This window comes from Centrocercus urophasianus, unplaced genomic scaffold, assembly GCF_019232065.1.
Source record: "Centrocercus urophasianus isolate 14NV4802_14NV808 unplaced genomic scaffold, USGS_Curo_1.0 seq_18, whole genome shotgun sequence".
Lineage (NCBI taxonomy): Eukaryota > Metazoa > Chordata > Aves > Galliformes > Phasianidae > Centrocercus > Centrocercus urophasianus.
Window position 1 is genome coordinate 23,142,119 of NW_024884733.1, and position 18,841 is coordinate 23,160,959.

Genomic DNA, 18,841 nt, shown 5'->3' on the forward strand with positions numbered 1-18,841 from the left:
CATATGGAGGAGGCAATCACCCACCGGCCTCTACGGGCAGCCACCACCGCTCCGTGTGCGCACGGCTCCGGGGCAGGATGGAGGGTGGTGCGGCGGCGTATTTTGGTCTGGAGACAGATTTCGCCTCTACGCCGGGAAGCGTTACGACGCGCTGCCTAACCCTTAGCTTAACGTTAATACCGAGTTCACCTACGAGTTACATTAATAACTTAGATTTCCATTTTATAACATTATACACTTGCTAGTATACATATATATACGTACGCGCGGGGGGAGCAGGCGCCCACACCGCAGATATCCGTGCCTATGGCCATAAGCACGCAGCGGGACCCACGCCCCGACGCTCCCGCGCACACCTCGCGCCGCGCTATTGCTTCTCGGGGTTGTTGTTGACCATGGGCCCGTAGAGCCCTCCGGAGTACACCTGCTCCTTGTGCACGGCGGAGCGCTCCCGCATGAGGTCGCTGAAGGCGTAGTCCACGGGCGGGCGGAAGCCGAGCGCGGGCACGAGGCCGGCGGTGGAGTACGGGGCCATGAAAGCGAGGCCGCGGCCGTGCGCCGAGTAGGCGAGGCGCAGCGGGTTGAGTCCCAGCGGCGCGCCCAGCGGATAGGCGCCGGCTTCGGCCCCGAAGTGCGTGGCGTTGGGCTGCAGCGGGGAGAAGGCGGAGCGGCTGCCCAGCGCGCCGATGGCGGGGGCCATGGCGCCGGCGATCAGCGGGCGGTGGTGGGCAGTGGGAGCGGGCGGGAGACCCTGCAGAGCGCCGTCCCGAGCCCAGCTCTCCTCGGGGCCCTTCTCTGGGCCGCGGTTGTTGAGGATCTGCTCGATGGCCTGCACCACGTCCCCGCCGCAGCCCTGCAGCACCAGCTCCAGAACGCCGCGCCTGTGCGCCGGGAAGACGCGCGTCAGGATGTCGATGGGAGTCCGCTGCCGGCCGCCGGCCGAGGGCGACGGGTCCCGCTCGTCCTTGTCTGCCTCCGAGCCCGAGTCCGAGCCCAGCGGGCTGATGGAGCCCGGGCTCTCCTCGCCCTCCTTCGGCCCTTTGGAGACGGGCGAGCTGAGGAAGGACTCTCCGTCGCCGTTCTCCGAGCCCGAGCCGTGGCGGCCGTCCGGGGAAGAAGTGCCGGGCGCGGACTCCCCGTCGGGGGACGGCGGCTTCCCGCCCGCCTGCTGCGGGGTTGCGGCGCGGCCGGGCAGCAGCGTCTTGGGGAACAGCTCGAACTTCTGCACCTTGGGCTCTGCGGGGCGCGGGGGGAGAAGGGAGGGAGAGAGCGCGTCAGCGCGGCCGCCCGGGGGACGGAGCCCGGCCCGCAGCCCCCCGGCCCGCGGCCCCGTCCCCCCGCGGCGCGGCCTCACCTGAGGCGCCGGCGCCTCCCTCGCCGCCGGCCCCGGCGCAGACGGAGCCGAAGACCTCGTAGGCGGGCCGGGGAGGGATGATGCCGTTGGCGGCGGCCAGGGCCAAGCCCTCGGCGGTGCCGTAGAGCAGCTGCAGCTCGCGGGCCTCGTTCTCCTCCTGCGCCTGCTGCCGGCGCAGCGCCACCTGGGCGGCCATGACGCGCTGCCGCTCGGCGATCAGCGTGCACTTGGCGCACATGCAGTCCTTCCAGCGGCAGTACCGCTTGTGGCCCTTCAGCGCCGACACCACTCCGTGGTTGCGGCACCGCGCGCACTTCGGCGTCCGCGGATACTTCTCGGCCGCCCGCAGCAGCAGCGGCGGGGCCCGCAGCAGGCTCCCGGCCACGCTCACCGGCAGGGTCGCCGCTGCCGCGGCCGCCGCCGCCGCCACTGAACTGGGGGGCACCGGGGGGGGCGCGGCGGGGACGCTGGGCAGCTCCGAACGCAGCTCCATCCCGGCACCCGCCGGCCGCGGCTCCCGCCGCGCGCCCGCCCGATACGGCCTCGGCGCGCCGACCCCGGCCGCTCAGCGCTGCCCCCCGCTCACCCGGCGGGGCGGCCCCGAGCGCATCCCGCCGCGGTCCCGCCCGGCTCCCCGCTCCCCGCTTTAGCTGCGGACACCCTCACGGCACGGCGGCACCTCCAACGACGTGATCTCGCCGACTAAAATCCAGCAGGAATTTAAAAAATGGTAAAAAAGAAAAAACAACAAAAACGCCCCACGAGCCGCCGCACCATGCCAGGCTCGGACCGCAGCCCCGGCCCGTCTCAGGCAGAGGAAGGCGGAGCCAGGACCCCCTTCCCGGGTCGGGTCGGGCCGGGCCGGGCCTGGCCGGCTCCGCTCTGTTCGGCCCCGCTCAGGACGCGTTCGCACCGCTCGGCGCGTGCGGCCCTGACGGCCGGATCTGCCGGGAGAGCGGGAGACCGCGTTCGCCGCCGCGCCGCCACTCGCGCTATTGTTGCGCCCCGCGTTGCCATTAGGCAACATTTGACAACAATGTGGCGCCTGCTATTGGCCAGGGGCGGGAGGCGCCGCTCTGATTGGCCGCCCGACGGGCCCGCCGCGTCCGCCCGGCGGCTGCCAGAGCGCGCCGCGCCCGCGGAGAGTCGGGAGGGTCCGGGGGGAGCGCGGAGCGGGCGTGGGTGGGTGTGCGTGCGTGCGTGCGTGAGTGTAAAGTGTGCTCGATCGCTGCTACCTGAGTTCGATTTTTTTTCCCCTTTAATCCGGTTGAAAATGTAATCGCCTCGCCTACTGCTTGGGCTTCTTACATTTTTTTCCGAATGTCGCTTGTCATAAGGGTGGGGGGGAAATACAGTGACAAGTCAGGCCGAGGTCTCCCTTCCACCTGGAGATCCTGTTCTGTAATAGAATCTAACGACAGCTCTCTCCGTCGATAGGGTATCTACAGACGCCCTTCTTTCTATCTCACTTTCTCTCTCTTTTCTCCCTTTTGCTCTTTCTCTATTTCTCCCTTCTCTCTCTCCCTTTCGTTCTTTCGTTCTGTTTCTCTCTCCCCGTCATCCCGACCCCCCGCCCCGCAGCTGGATGCCGCAGCGCCCGCAGACCCGCAGTGCCGCATCCCTCACTGCCCCGCCGTCCCCATGCCGTTCCGCGGGGTCCGGTGCCGAGCTCGGGCTGGGAGCGGTGCGCCTTTACCATTAACCACCATTAACAACCCCTAACCGCCATTAACCACCATAAATCACCATGAACCACTCCACTTTGACGTCACCCTCTCCGCTCGGGGAGGGGGTAACAGCACGGGAGGTTCGGCGGGTAACGTTGGCTCCCGCTGCCGAGGGCTCGCACCTCCGCTTCCCACGGGACGCCTTCGGGCTCCGCAGCATTTTTTTGCCCCTCGTTCCCAGCCACGCAGCTCCTTCCCTAGAATGGGATCTGGCTGGGAGCTGCTCTGAGCCGCCCGGGGCCGCGCTGCCCACACGGAGCGGGCACGAGAGAAGCGCCTGGCCTCTCCTTGCCTTACTTGCTCTGCTTTGCTCTGCTTTGCTTTGCTTGCCTTACCGTGCCCTGCTTCTCTTCGCATCCCTTTCCCTTGCTTTCCCCTGCACCTTACCCCGCTGCCTCCGGCCCGCCGCCGCGCACTTTCCGCGGAGAGCTGCGGAGGGCCGCTGCAGGGATAGCAGCGCTCGGTGCCGCTCCGCTGCCCCTTCCCTTCTGTCACAGCCCGTGCTTACGAGAAGTACCTCTGCAAAGCAGCGCATCCCTCCAACTTTTGATATTTTTATTACACTTTCATCGTTCTCTTGCTGTTTTTTTTTTATTTCTCTTTACGAAATGAGCACTTTCCCACTGACTTTCCGTGTGTGCAGCTGCCGCCCGCACCCGTGATGTGGGTGTTATAACACCTTTATTTAACACAGCCGTGAAAATACCCGATGTAATTTTATTTGCAAACACTATTTTACCCTCTTGGGAAAATTTCTCCGCTGAACCGATTTCAGTGGGAGTTCGTAGAACTCCATCAGGCAGATGAGGAACATTTAAAATATTGACTTGTGTCGGCTCAGTACGGAGAGAGAGCAGGAAAAAGTCCCCTTTTTCTCCCGGCACTTTGCTGTGGTTTTGCTGTTATTTTCCCGCAGATCCCGTTCCCCCCCGCTCTGCCGCAGCAGTCGATGGCACCGGACGCGGTCCGTTCTCTTCCCACTTCTCTTTTCTTTCAGCTTTGCTATGAGCGAAAGAGCTGAGGTTTTCGTGCCGTTCACGGCGGTTATAAGTGATCTATTTTGGAAATAGCCACGGGGGAAAAAATAAGAAATAAAAGAAAGTCACGAAGCTGCTCAGCAGCTTGTGAGACGCCGCGATTGCTGCTGGAGCCTCACTCTAAGGTCAGATTGCAAACGGCGATGGGCTTTCAGCACCGCGAGCACTGCGCGGCTCCTCCATCCCGGCAGCGCACAGCTCCGGGGCTGATGCACGCGGCGGTGCCGGTGTGAGCTCGGCACGGCGGAACGCAGCGCTCTGCGCTCGGACACCGCTGCGTCCTCCTCTCCTCCGTCCCAGGGCAGCCCTGCAGTCACTCACATCCCCAACGCTTCCCCGGGCGCGGGTTGGTTTGTGTTTGTTTGTTTGCTTTTAAATATTGCTCTTAGTACGAATGAAACACCGAAATACTCAACCGTTGTTTAGAAAAAATATGTATATTCATCGCAGGAATATAGACCGCAGTCCTGGGACTCAGCAACGCCGCAGACGTCTGTCAGAGCTGCCCTGCTCCACCACGACATTTTAACGGGTTCCCACGCCCTGCTCTCTCCGCAGCCCCAGGAAGGCTCCCGGCGGCGGGGCTGCCCCTTACCGGCCCGGCCTGCTTCCCGTCCCAGCGCGGCCCCAGACGACTCCCGAATCCCGCTGCCGCTTCCTCCCAGCCCCAGCCGCCCAAAGTGACGTTTCCAAACGGGTTTCAATTATTCTCGCCGCTTTCGTACAAAGTGTCCCGAACAAACACGAGCCCGGACCCTGACTGTCACTTTTCAGCGGTATTTTAACAGTAACCATTCCTTCCAACGCCTCGGGAGCTCTCACAATCCCCAGACCTGTGAAGCAGGACGAGCGGAGCGCACCTTTGGTTTTATTCGCACAAAACCCGCGTTGGCTGCGGGTCAGCCCGGACACAAAGCCGTGCTTTGGGGCGGTCGGGATTCCCTCAGCCGCGTCCCGGCCCGCAGCGCCGCGTGCGCGTGCGGAAGGGGCCGCTACCCCGCATCCCCTGACGAGGCACGGGGCGACGTCCGGGCACCCCTGGGGTCTGTCTCGAACCGCGGCCCCGAAGACCACAGCGCGGTTCGGCCGCGGCCCATCCGCGGGTCGGCCGGAGGACGAGCGGTCCCGGCAGCGGCTGCGGAGCCGCGCGTGTCCTTCGTGATCCGCTGTGCCGGGTCTGGCAGCCTGACAGCTCGACACAACTCAACATGAGCTTTTTCTTTATCCCCGTTTTATTTCATTATTTTCTTTTTTTTTGAATATTTTGTTTTGTTTTGTTTTGTTTTGTTTTGTTTCTTTCCTCAGTCGGTAATTTAATGCATGTTTTCTGTTTTCCCGCTGTTTATTCCTCTCCTCGCTCCCGCTCGGTTTCCCCACAAACCCTCCCTGTGCACCGCAGCTCCGTGTAAAACTTGGAGAGGGCCGCACGCAGCGGTGCGGTCGCATCTTCCCCCAATTACAGCCGTAAAATCTTAATTAAAAAGAGCGCGGCCATTGGCTGCCGGGCCGGGAAGACAGACACGCACGGCCGGAAGCAGCCCAGAGAAATATAGTTCTCGATTCATGTATTTTCATCTCGTTCTTAGCGGAAGACGGTTTGTAAGTACCCGCTAATGTTGGTGCTCTCGAAGGTTTCAATTGTTCTAGGGGGTTTGCCATTGACTTTTTCATTATTTACCTACTGAATCAAAGTAAGCAAATGCCATCTGTTTCCCTGCTGCTATCATCTTCACTTTTAATTATCCACCCAGCAGCCTAATAGAGATGATATTAAACTAAATCTTTTTGACATTAAAAGTAATTATCCCCAAACCAATATTACACGGATGGAAATTACCCTCCCCCAGCAGGAAGGACGCGCATTCCTCCCGGCCCCGCCGAGTCCCGGTCCCGGGCGGGGCGCTTCGGAGGGGGTCCCGTCGGCCCGGACTTCTCTATCCGAAACATTATTAACTCCATTTCCCCGCTCCCAGTGGGGGAGGAAAAAGAGACTAGGGAGGGAGACTCGTATATGGGAATAAGCTGTAAATCGGGGCTCCACGTCGCCCCGCTCGGGCTGCTGACCCCAGCACGGAGCTTTCGGGCTTTACCAACACCCCTCCCTGCGCTTGCAGCCCGGAGGGAGCCGCTTCTGTCTCCCGACGGTGCAATTGGGGTCGAGGTGCTGCTGCCCAGGTCCGGTGTTACGGAACTGGGAGCGGCCCGCGCTCGGCAGTCCGAACACCGCCGCTTCCACGTGAACTGCGCCATTTCGCCTCCACTTGGCTTTAGCACGAGCCGGAGCCGTGTCCCCCATTTCCTTTAATACGTGCTAAACTGAGCTAATTTTAATTGCAAGTTTCAACTTTGCTAATTAAATAGAGTGGTCTAATTAAAAGTGACTAGGGAACAGTTTTAATTCAACCCTCTACTTAAAAAAAAAAACAAAAAAAAAAACAAAAAAAAAAACCCACAACACAATCCATTATGCAACAAATCCACGGTAAGCCCTCCCTTTAAAAAAGCTACAGCCGATGGAGTTTTTACACCTTTTCACGCGCTGACAATGGGCAGACCTGACCCAACATATGTAGCGGCGGGGCCGACCCCGGCTCCCGGCGGGGCACTGCGCGGGGGCCGCTGGCTGCCGCCGCCCGCCCGAGCGCCGAGGCCGGGGCTGCGGGTCCGACCCGGCGGCGGAGGTTGGAGCGGCGGAGCCCCGAGACGGCAGGCCGGGATTTGGGAAAATCGGGCTCTTTACACGCTTCATCTCTTCACCAAGTGCTCATTAGGTTGTTAACCTCTGGTTCACATGAAAGGGGCATGTGATGAATCCCCTCCCGAACAAATGGGCGCATCCCCCTTCAGGCACTGAACAAAGCCCTTAAAATAACTGCACAAGAAAGCCTTTAGTTGTTACTCTAAAATTTCTTTTCTCTCGGCGCTTGTGCCCATCCACACGCACACATACGGACGGGAGAACGGCGCACGCAGCGAAGTTGTTCTCACCCCCTCAGCACCTCCACCCCGCGCGCCAGAGCTAAAACCTACAACCCGAGGTTGGGTCCCTCGGGGCTGCGGCTTCCCGGGGGAGAGGAAGGAGCGGCAGTGGGGTGCCCTGCGGGGTGGGACCCTTCTGTCTCCCTGCCGGCCCTGGCAGGGCGTTTGTCGCCGACTCGTTGCCAGCCGGAGGGGCGAACGGGAGCAGAGCTGCGCCCCGGCATTCCCCCAGCGGTTGCGTGGATTTTCGCCCCTTTGAGTCCATTCCTTCCCCACTCACCCCACCCTCCCCTTCTCTCTCTTTTTATTTCCCAGCCCCTCGGGCACGGATTAAAGCGACAGACGATTCTCCCTTCGCACCTTATCGCCGGCTAAACGCGCTGTGCCGGGGGACTCCGCGCTCCCAGCACGGCTCGGAGCCCGCGGGGCTCTGCGGGGCTCCGCCGGGACGCGCGCGGGTGCCGCAGCCCCACGGGCACGGCGCGCAGGTAGCGGGCAGCGGCGGCGCGGGGCTGAGCCGGGGACGCTCCGCTCCGCTCCGCTCCGCTCCGGCACTTCGCCGCGGGGCACTCCGCGAGCTTCATTAGCGAGGCTCTCGTCAGCTCGCTAACGATCCGAGGGCTTTTTAATGATATTTGATATTCCCCCTGCCCGTCCCCTAACTTCAAACACATGGTAAAAAGGACCGGCCGTTTTGTTTCAGGTAAAACGGAATGATTAAAATTCAGACCCCGTCCCACGCATCTGCTTCGCCTTTGCCAAATGAATTGAAGGCAGAGAGAAAAGCGATTTCATTGAGATCACAGATGGGGTGCAGGTTTTTGGAAGAAATTTGAGAAACACCATTGTCCCGAATCAAAACTCTGTGTCTCGCCCCACAAAGGGGGCTGCTTTAAGCCCCTCCGCTTCTATGGGGCTTGTTTTTTAAACTTTAAGTGCTCCGCACAATGAGCCGCCACCGAAATGTCACAACCGCTCTGATTCCGAGCGTGTCGAGCCGCAAAGCGTCGCGGGGAACGAAGGAGCAAGGCAGGGCGTAGCGAAGGGCCCCGCCGGCTGCTGCCCGGCCCAACCGCTCCGCTGCCCGAAAGGCGCGCTCAGCCTTCCGTTTTGATTCGCGGTGCTGACGGCTCCTCTCGGATTTGCCCGAGGATCCTCCCTCCCCACCCCGCCGCTCGTTGCCCCGGCAGCCCCGCAATCTCGGATGAATACGAGCCGCCTCGCGAGGGAGTGCTTCCCTTCCCGCCTCCCCACGAGGCAGCCCGAGGTGCGAGGCCGCTGTTCGCCTGCGGCTTTCCCTCATCCCGACGTGTGCCGAGGGCTCCCCAGTCGCCGCTCCCCGCCCGAGAAGCGGTTTTCCCGCCCAGCTCTCTGTGAGGGCTCTGAGGGAGGAACCCTCGGCGCCCCTCGCGCCGGCAGGAGGCCGATCCCGGTAGCAAAGCGCAAGAGGCGCCGGGAAGCGTCCGGTCGGCGCAGAAAACACGGAAGGAAAGGGCGGCCCGAGGCTGCGGGAGGTTGGGGGCACGGAGGTGGCATCGCAGGGTCCCGCAGCACCCCGCTCCTCAGCTACACCACGTGCTGCCGGCGGACAGCGGCGGGAAAAACGGGGAGCGGAGACAGCTTCGTGTAGAAGCCCTAGCGGGCGCCTGCTAGCACCCGAATTACGCTGAACGACATCGTCACCACAGAAAGTAAAATCAAACAAAGCAGGCAAACCTGAAAAAGTTTTGTTCTGTTTTCCTTTTTTTTGTTGTTTTTTTCCTTCCGGGTAAAGAAAGGCACAGTTTACCCTGCGAGGTCTTCCGTGAACGCAGACAGCGCAAAGTGCAAAGAAAGCCTCCAGCGAGAGGCGGGCTGCGCGCGGGCTTTGCTCCCCTTCGTGGTGTGCAGCGCTGCAGCAGAGCCTTCAGTCCCCGAGATCACGCGCTACGAACCTAAGGATCGCGTTGAGAAGTTCCAGCAGCTCCTCGTTGAAATGTAATTTTCTCTCGTGTAATTACAGGTTTGGATAGTACCATTGTATAAGAACAGGACCTCTTTCTTCGTTGTTGATAACAATATATTCTCCAAAAATCATTTATTTCCCCTTCAGTTGAGAACATTTTTCCTGCAGTGGTTAAGCAACGGTGTATGCAAACACCACCACGTTGTACAGAGTGCATGAACTCTTTGGTCTTAATCTGTTACACTAATATGAATCCTACCACCTTTGTTAGGTCTTTTCCTTGGTGATATACATAAGCTGACAATCTTTTTTGTTGTTATTTTCCCTCGCATATTTGAAAAAAGTGCATTGTCTGCAATTAAAAATAGCTGTGACTATGGTAACAGGAAGATTTTTAAAGAAAAGCCCAAATTACTCTTTGAGTTCTTTCAGTTCCACTTTCTCCTTGCTAATTCTCAGGAGCCAGCAATTTAAAAAAATAACCTTCATTTGTATCATGTTTTTAACCATCTCTTCAAAGAGGAAACCCAACAGAAACTGGAATTCTAAAGGGAAAGATCAAACAACAATATTTCTGTAACAATGCTTTACTCTTCAGTAGCATTTTGACAGTACAATTTCCTTCCATATCTCTCTGTTGACTGCTCTTCATTTGTGAGCTTGATTCTCGTCCTGCTGTGCCCAGCCCCTTTCACAAACCCAGGAGTGCATAGATGCAGCAAAGTTAGTTTAATTGGTCTCCTAAGGAGAGAGCTCTGCTGATGGGAAATTATTTTACTACATCTTTGTAGTATTCGATAAATTTGACCTCAATGAACCAGGCACCAAATGGCCACTAGACTGGAATTAAATAGTGGTAACTTCACTTCTTTGCTCAACAATTATTGCTGTTATTAGTAGCATTTTTGTTTCAACTAAAAAAAAAAAGAAACAAAAAGTAGCAATATTGGATTTAGTTGTGGTAATTGTACAGAAGGAAATCAGTTTGATTCCGGAAGCAAACAGCAATGAGAGCTGAATAAACACTAATAAAAACAGGAAGGTGTTTCTTAAGCAAAATTGGGAGTTCTCAAGAAAAGAGGTTAAAGAGGTTAGAGTGTATCCTCTTCTGAATATGGTCCTTTTTGGTTGATATGAAATATATCTCCTGTACTGTGATTACCTCGTGAAAAGGAGTCAAATGTGATAATAAACTTTATCTGAAGGAAAAAAAAACCCACCTTTGAAAACATCTGAAATGCTGGTAACAATGAAGGAATTCGGTATCTGCCACAGTATTTTGTGAGGAGTAAACAGCACGTTTGCCTTGAAATTGCTCATACCAAGAAGGGAAAGCTTTGCATCTACTAAGACTTTCCAGTTGAGAATACTTTGATGCTTTCAATTCATGTGCATAAAACATTCTTGCATGTGATCAGTGAACAACAGTAAACTGAAAGTTAAAATGAACTGCACAAATTTTACAAGGTATTGTGATCCTCTAAGTGTCAGTTCATTTCATTTTCCTGCTGCATTGCACGATACAGCAGCAGCCACACAACGCCTTGCTATTCTCCTTTGCCTAAATCACAAAGATGCAGAAGTATTTTTCAGTAAGTAAGAGCTCTCTGCATCTATCTGATTGTACTTACAGTAAAAACAAAACAAAACAAAAAAGGTGAAGTAACACCTGAAGTCAAGCTGAAAAGATCCCTGGGTATTTGGAAACAGATCCCAAAATCATTTCAGTTCCTCCGTAGATGTCAGTTTATGACAGTGGTCCAAAAATCTCTCTGTTGCCACCACTTCTAGGAAATGCTTCCTTTTCCTTACACAAACAAAGTTTGAATCAATCAGGGCACATAAAAAGGGCAAATGGATCTGACTAAATGGGAAATGTTTCTATGTGCACATTAGAATAATAGTGAAACACTTAAAATGGCTTAAGCAGAACTTGACGTTTCAAACAAGTTTTCAATCTCAGTAAATTTTGGGAAGGCAAGATCAGGAATAGGATGTAGTTATGAATGCTACCAAGTGACACTAATGAAGACTGCAAGAATAGCTTAAATAAAGTACAGAAGCAATAAAAATGACACCAAACACTTTCTGTGGTAAATGAAAATATATTCAAATTCAGTACTTTACTTAAAAGAAGAAAACCACCAGAATTGATTTTTCAATCAAAGAAAACTACATGAAGAGGAAGATACTAAAGGGAAATCAAATCCTCACAGTTAAAAGAATAAGTGTATTTGAAGATACTGTCCTAGATCTTCAGAATACATATACAATTAATTTGTAAAAGACTCTAGAATCTCACCCTTTCTCTTCCCCACCCCCCAAGCCGCAGTGATTGAGCCACATAAGCCAGCACAGGGAAGGATGCAACTGCAAGACAGACTCACGTGAAGAGAAGGAAGAAACATGACCATTAACTTCTGGAACACACCAAAGCAAAACTAAACAACCTACAGACCTCAAGGAACTACCACCAAAGGTGTAAAAGATAATTAAAAATATCAGAAATAGGAAGCCAGCCAGAAAGATAATTGGACTCACATATTTTCAGGGTGTAAAAGGAGCACTTAATGAAAGTAGGGCAATTGCAGGAAAGATGAGTTGTCTGCAGTAACATTTATTGCAGTGGAAACATCTTTTCTTGAGAGAAATAAGAGAGTGGTAGCTGGAAGCAGAAAGCAGGGTTTAACAGCAAGAAGGGTTACCAGCGGTGTCCCCAGGGATCTTTGTAGGGACCTGTGTTATTTAAGGTGCTCGTACAGCATCTGGGAAACGCAATAGGCAGTGTGGTGAAGGCATTAATGAATGATACAGACTCACTCAAGATGACTGGACCAAAAACGAATAGCACTGAACTGTGGAATGCTGTCACAGCACGGAGTTGGGAAAACGGGACACAAAATTCATTGCTAATAAGAACAAAATACTGATTTTGCTCACCAGTAGTTTTCTTTTCAGTACAAAAACTAATGAAGCCTACTTTTGTAACTAGCAGTTGAGTGACATTTTAACTGAATTGTATGAAGGCTGCAGCACAACTTCAGCCCTTATTACACATATAAAGAATCCCCTGACTAAGGTACAAACTTCGGCTAGCAAAATGTTTATACCATTTGCTTTATTTGCTTGAAATTCAAGAGTCAATGCTAAATTTAAGGTAATGGCAAGGCATTCTAAAAGTATTTTGATATGCAGCAATCGTGTAACATGCTTGTGTAAAGCTCGTGTATTTGGGGAAGTCTGAATAGACTTGACTCTACAGATGGGTGTCACTCCTAAATCAGATGTTAACATCTAAGACAGACATTGTAGGTTCTTTGTGGATATTTACGTGAGAAAGTGTAGTAGTAATCAGGGGCAAATAGAAAAAGGAATTATTGGAGAAGGAACTGGGAATAAAAGGATGTCACCAGTGTCACTAGGACAGCACATAAGCTCCTGATACAAGTCCTGTCTGTCCTGGAAGATGGCACGAAATTTTCTCACTCAGGGTAGGACATATTAGAAATGATTACAGGGAAGGCAAGAACATACAAATAGAGAATCATTTGAGTTGGAAGGGACCTTTAAAGGTCACCTAGTCCAACTCCCTGCAATGAACAGGGACATCTACTGCTTGATGAGGTTGCTCAGAGCCCCACCCAGCCTGACCCTATACATGAAGCAGACACATTAACCCAGAGCTCCTCAAATTTAAAGGTGAGAGAACTACAAAGGTATAACAGAGGTCTTCAAAATTATGAACAGTGTTGAACCAAACCCCAATTCTGCAAGGGTATCCATGAGTTTTTGCTCATGCCCACATCTGTGTAACCCAACATAAATGAGTAGTGCCAACAGGAGCAGGAGTTGCAAACAGGAGCAGGAGCAGCAACATTCTGTGCTCCTCTCATCTTCACTCTCTGCTTCATCTTCTGCTTTCTGTTGGTACTGGTATGCACACACCAAGCAGTGGACTGCAATGAACAGTCTCTGGAAAAGGACCGCAGAGCCCATCCCAGGCAAGCACCTCAGCCACTCTCCTGAAACATCGGACTCCTGTTTGCACGCTCCCTCTAAACAAGCTTAAATAATTACATTGTTCGGCAGCCAAACAGCTCTGACAGCAGGGAGTCAGTTCGCACATTAGAAGCAGCCTGTGCTATAGCGGTCTTACAGCAGTCTTCTGAAACACTGAAGATTCAGGCTTGTTTCTCCCCAGGCCCCTGCTGGCCACAATCTGCGAAAACTTCAGTGTCAAGTACTATTCAGTTAAAAACTTCAGGGGAGACTGATGGAAAAACCACCACTACTGAAATAAAGATGTGCCTTGTGCTGCCAGACGTTGGAACAAAGGACTCGATGCTTGTCTTGACAGAAGGCCTCTGAGACAGAGTGGCACGAGGCACCCTGGGCTGGCACAGAGCAGGAACCCCCAGCTCCACTGCATAGCAGTGTCCATCGGACATCTCTACCTTCCACATTTCTGTCAGCCCATGTAACCATTTTCTGGTTCTGCCCGGCAGCGATTCTTCACATGTATTCTGAAGGGTTTTTGGTTTGATTCATTTTTTGTTGTGGACCTCATCTAGGGAACCTCAGTCTTACTCTGAATCATTTAAGGAGTCTGACCACAAGGCTCAATAAGGAAATGCTTCAGTCCTTCTGTGAATCCGGGTCACAATGATTTCGTTTTTCTCCACACACGGAAGAGTGAAATCATATGGTTTTTAGTAGAAATAGTACTGTAATTGAAAATTTATTTTAAGTTTCTAACATTACCAAGTACGTACAGTTTACGAAAGCCAAAGTCCTTTTCTGCTACATTAAAAAGAATAAACAGACCCCCAGCGTAGCTCCATTAGAAACTCCCTCGGCACTCTCACTAAATTAAAGAGTGCTCATGCAGAGAATACATGACAAGCACCTGTGCTCTGCACGTTCTCTGATGGAATTTAGAACAGCAATGTCTGCAGCAGGAAGTTTCTTCAAAAGCCAAAGACAGCCCCAGCTTCACCATCATGTGCTGAAGGCCAATATCAAAAGCCAACACATCGTACAGGATTCCATTCACTAACAGTCATTCCTTTAGACTTAAAACTAACGCATTAATCACATTGATGACGATCCACTAATGTGAGGAACCTGGAGATAAAAAATGTGGAATCAGGGATAACTTCTGCAATGAAAGCGTTACAGTTTTAGGTGAATGGTGAATTAGAAAATTAGTCTATAGAACGACGAGAGCATTAACCATGTCAGCAGAGCACATGAAGTGAATTCCACGGTTTAAGAGAGCAGAAAATGATGGCAGAGAATATTAACGTTTCTACACAGAAAATGGCTCGCACTGAGGATGTCATTTAGAGAGATGACTAGATGCCCGCTTTTTGAAATCAGTATTTAAGGACAAAAATCATAAATGCTTTATTTAAATTGAGTGATACACTTGTTTTGGCAGAATGCACCTTCTATACTGCTCCTGATCTATGTACCAGAGGGCAGTAACACCACCACTTCCAACACTTCCAGTTAATTCTCACCACAATGTTTTGATAACGACAGTGTATTTTTCAATGTGAACAAAATAGGGGAAAAAAAGCCCTAAAACTTGTCTTAGAACAAAAAAGGCCTAACAGAACCTGGGAGCACTGACTTCAACACGTTCAACAAATATTCAAGTCACATTTGATAAATTTACAAAACTAGTATCAAAGTAAAGAATATAAAGTCAAAATACAGAAATAAAGTTGAACGAGAGAAAACAGCCCGCTGAGATCAAACAGAAGTTAAACAGAACAGGTTAACAGAAACAAGTTAGCTGAAAGGTTGCTTTTCTTCTGCAGCAATATTTCAACAACTCCTTTCCTCAACAGCAGCTCAGAAAGAAGACAAAAGAAAAAAAGATATGCATCACTTTAAAATCCTCTTGCATGTGTTACTGTGATTGTTTGTAGAAACAGCGCCACCCCAATTTGCAACCATGCTAATGTCATATTTAATAAATGGTGGATCTTTTACCAAGAAAACAGAAGTTGAGAACAAAGCATCTGCATTCAGGTTTCCATTACACATACATTTATCTTTCTATTGGCTATGAATTCTTTTATTTGTGAACTGCAAATAGTTAAGATTCACTTACACTTCCAAACCTTTTGTTTGTCACAGATAATTCATTTCTAAAAGTGTCTGATGTAGCACTCACTAATTACAGAATTACAAAAGGTAGAATAAGGCTTTCCCCTGCTCCAAAATTTATATTTTTGGTAAAGGTAACAATATATGAGCTTCACTAACACCCTAATAATAGGCATACATATAATTTTATATCACCATCCTTCCAAAGAAAAGACTAAAGACTAGAAGATGTATGCAGTTGGTCTTTGCTTAGTATGTAATTTCCAAAACAGAACTCCTGCTACGATAAGCACTGTGTATTACATAGAAACACGTGGAAAACAATGTGCCAGGCACTACCAAACAAGTTTGGTTAGTAGATGACAATTCTGCAGTGCTATGTTGCACTATCCTGGAAGTCCAGATTTAAAAACAAAACAAAAACAAACAAAACCCCCACAAACCAAGCTGTTTTGATGCACATTTGGCATTAAGTGTACTTTCTGATTTTAGACCAAGTATGTTTGCTCCATGGTTGAGGAATTTAAAGTACCAGATTTCTCCTCATCAGACAGCAGGTAGCTGGTGCATACATTTCAGACAACGGATCTCAGATTTCTTCAATTTGAGATGGGATCAGCAATCTACTGCTAAAATGTCCAAAGTGTGCAATAGTAAGGCAGATTTCTTACTACACCGTCTCTTGAGACACTCATTGTTTGATGGAACAAACAAGGTGCTTTAGAACAACAGAGTAATAGGATACAAACAAGCCCAGAATGAAGGAAAACCGCCAAAATGGGAACTGCCATTCCTTTCTCAACGGGAAATAAAGAACTTTTGTATCTGGTATTTGAAAGGTTTTTAACAGCTGATATTCAATAACAGCTGATTCCTGAAGTGTTGGCAAGATACCAGCTTTCTGGTCCTGGCCATTTCTAATGTTATTTAAATATTCACATCATGCAATAAGCAGTTTCACACACTGCAATGTAATGGAAAATACTTCCTAAATGAATCAGAACTGAGACCCAAAGCAGAACCAGTAAATAAATACCTCGCATATATGTCAAACTATATTCTTCAAACAAAACCTTACATCTTATCAAAGAAGTCAGAAAGTACTAACAAAAATTATATGCCTTCTACCATAATACTGTTAAATTTCCATGGCTGCGAATGTCCTGGGTTTTTTTTTTTTTTTTTCTGCCTTTTAAATTAGGTGACAAAGTAGAAATTCAAACACAGAGATAAAATGCATATATATGAGAGCACTGGCTCAGCGAGATATCAAATATACAGCATTCTAGTGTCAAAAGTACAGGCAGAAATGTCCAAGATTTCTTGGTGAAAAAGGGGCATTTGAGGAGTAAAAATTCTACTTAACAATCACTCACATTTTAACAGTGCATTAATTATAACAAAAGCTGGATGATAAGTGAGCAACATAGTCATAATGTTCAGTGTTCACAGCAGAATTTCATCCTCTGCTCATTTAAACGAGGTTGGAACATACACTCATGTATGTGGAACTTTACGTAGCTATGTTATTCAAATTCTTGCAAGAGGCAAAGTTGTGACATTAAGTTGAGTTGGATGATAGTACAAGATGGCGTCGATGAAGCGTTCCTCTTGATGCTGTGCCTCTGGCTTGTCGAAAGATGATTAGTCCTACAATCTTGTCTGATTATTCTTTTGCCTCTAAGAAAAGGGTTTCTTGAGGGTACAGTTTTACCTCCAGTAATGATTTATTTGGATCCAGCTGGGTCACCTGTAAAGACGAGAACGAAAAGATACACGTAAGTAAACTATTTTGAATTCCTTATCTTCACAGTTGAGATTTTTTACTATAAGAAATCTGCCAGTCACAGTGGAAGGTGTCAGCACTAATTCCCAGAATATGGTGGAGAAATGAGTAGAACTGACTCAAAATCCACTGAACACCAAGTCCAGTGCCAGGCAGGCAGTAAAAGCGCTCCGCAGTAAGCAGAAGGGAGAGAGCAGGACCTTCCTCCTTCCACTGGGAGCGAGATGCTGCATCAGCTCACCATCTGGCAGAACTGCATCTCTGCCCAACCACTGCAGTGTATATACATCATGCATGCATATGTGTGAGCGGAATATGTCTACATATCATTTACATTTACACAGTTACATGCATACATTCATGTTATAGGATTGTTTACTGGAGTCTTGACTTCTCGTCGCATTTATAAAGGTATGCAGACAATGCAGGAAGGAACACAGCAGAATTCCAGTGAGAGATCATAGTGTTATGCTGTGGGTATAAAGGCAAATCCACACTCACGACGTTTTTCCTGGAGTTAAGTTTGTTTATAGCATTTCACGCCACTGCTTTCTAAAATTATTCTTTGGAAAAAAAAAAAAATCAGCCTTGATGAAACAACAGATTATGAGTTAATATAAGAAATTATAAATGTAATATTTTTCTTAAATGCATAATTTACCACTCCTGTTACCAAGTAACAGAAACAGTACTGTGCCTTTTCTCTTCCCCTCCCAAAACAGACAAATTTAAAATATATTTGTACCTCACTTGTCTCACTGGATAACTGCACTCGCTTAAATAATGAATTACCTTTAAAGAGCCTATCACTTCCTACGTCCATTAAAATCGACACAGTTTCACCTTTCTGACTGCAACAGAATTTAAATCATACATATATGAGACAGATGCATATATACATATCTGACATATACATCAGATGCATCTCATTAATTAGTTTTCCAAAGCAGGGACATATTTTCTTACACTTCTAGTAGTGTGGGGAGCTATTGCTAAGTGGCTGAAGAGAAAAATAATTTGCAAAAACACCAGAGTCAATTTTAGATTCCTATTATCTACAGTCCAATTATGCATTCCTGCAGAGGTGCCGCTTAAATTATTGAAAGGTTAATATCTTAGAAAGCAAATCTGTTATGTAAAAAACAGCCAAAGTAGTGCATTTAAGTTTGTGATTACAGAAGTATGCTAATTAAGTATCTTGTTGCATTTTTTGATGCTTTAGTATTCTACTACAGTCCACTGCGCTCCAACACAGAAAGGGAGGCAAACAGGAGTCTCTGCAATTCACTGCACATAATGTATCGTGCACCTGGAAAAAAAAAAAGCAATTCTCCTTTTCAGTTAAAGCCATTATCTAATTAGATCTCTCTGCTTTAAAACCCTGCAACCTCTTCCTGCAGGAAAAAGCAGGAGAGAACAAAAACAAATCTTCCCTACATTTGATGAAAAAACACTGAAAAGCAAACGTAGGCAATGAAAACAATATTCCAGACTGTAAGCTTATGGAAAATAATTATTCATTATTAGTATTTTTATTTCTATTTTTAAAATTACTATTTGTATCCTAATTCAAGGCCCCTATCCTAATCTGAACGCTCAGGTTTGCAAACTTCAAGTACTTCAAATTTTAACAGCGTGTGATGCTCTTTCCTCAAAGACCTTAAGCTCAGAAGGTTAGTTAAAAGCACTGTGGAGTACCTGCAGCAAAAGGACTGTGCAGATTTTCACCATAATTTCAGTGTGCTGCTTAATTCACTGAGGGACAGCAGAGTTTGCAAATGTTTACACCATTACCCAATTAACTAACAATATGGCTCATGCATCTGTCAACAAACAAAGCTGTTGTTGCTTTGTTTTAGCTCCTTGGCATTTTCTGTTCATATAGGTCGCCATTGT

The 18,841-nt window shown here is 49.6% G+C and overlaps 2 protein-coding genes across 5 annotated transcripts in view; both read right to left on the reverse strand.

The window, feature by feature from the left end:
• Positions 1-367: 367 nt before the first annotated feature.
• Positions 368-1,847, reverse strand: DMRTA2 (DMRT like family A2). Of its 2 annotated transcripts, none has more exons than XM_042819903.1 (2): positions 1,355-1,847; positions 368-1,236 (listed from the first exon to the last, which is right to left on the reverse strand). In XM_042819903.1, exons 1-2 carry the CDS (start codon positions 1,845-1,847, stop codon positions 368-370), a joined length of 1,362 nt encoding a protein of 453 aa, XP_042675837.1. The 2 variants fall into 2 exon arrangements, with proteins under 2 accessions (XP_042675837.1, XP_042675836.1); XM_042819902.1 differs by having other exon boundaries at positions 1,307-1,847.
• Positions 1,848-14,423: 12,576 nt separating this feature from the next.
• Positions 14,424-18,841, reverse strand: part of FAF1 (Fas associated factor 1) — a 142,637-nt gene continuing 138,219 nt past the window's right edge. For all 3 annotated transcript variants that reach the window (XM_042820219.1, XM_042820221.1, XM_042820222.1), the window contains one exon: positions 14,424-16,909. In XM_042820219.1, the coding sequence (XP_042676153.1) occupies positions 16,826-16,909 (84 nt within the window). In that variant the 3' untranslated portion in view covers positions 14,424-16,825. The remainder of the gene's footprint in view (positions 16,910-18,841) is intronic.

Excerpts from the sequence above, each read along its gene's own strand:
- DMRTA2 (XM_042819902.1), bottom strand. The coding sequence starts at position 1,847 with ATGGAGCTGCGTTCGGAGCTGCCCAGCGTCCCCGCCGCGCCCCCCCCG. Across the intron at positions 1,237-1,306 it reads CGCGGGCCGGGGGGCTGCGG|AGCCCAAGGTGCAGAAGTTC; the intron begins GCCGGGCTCCGT and ends CGCGCCCCGCAG.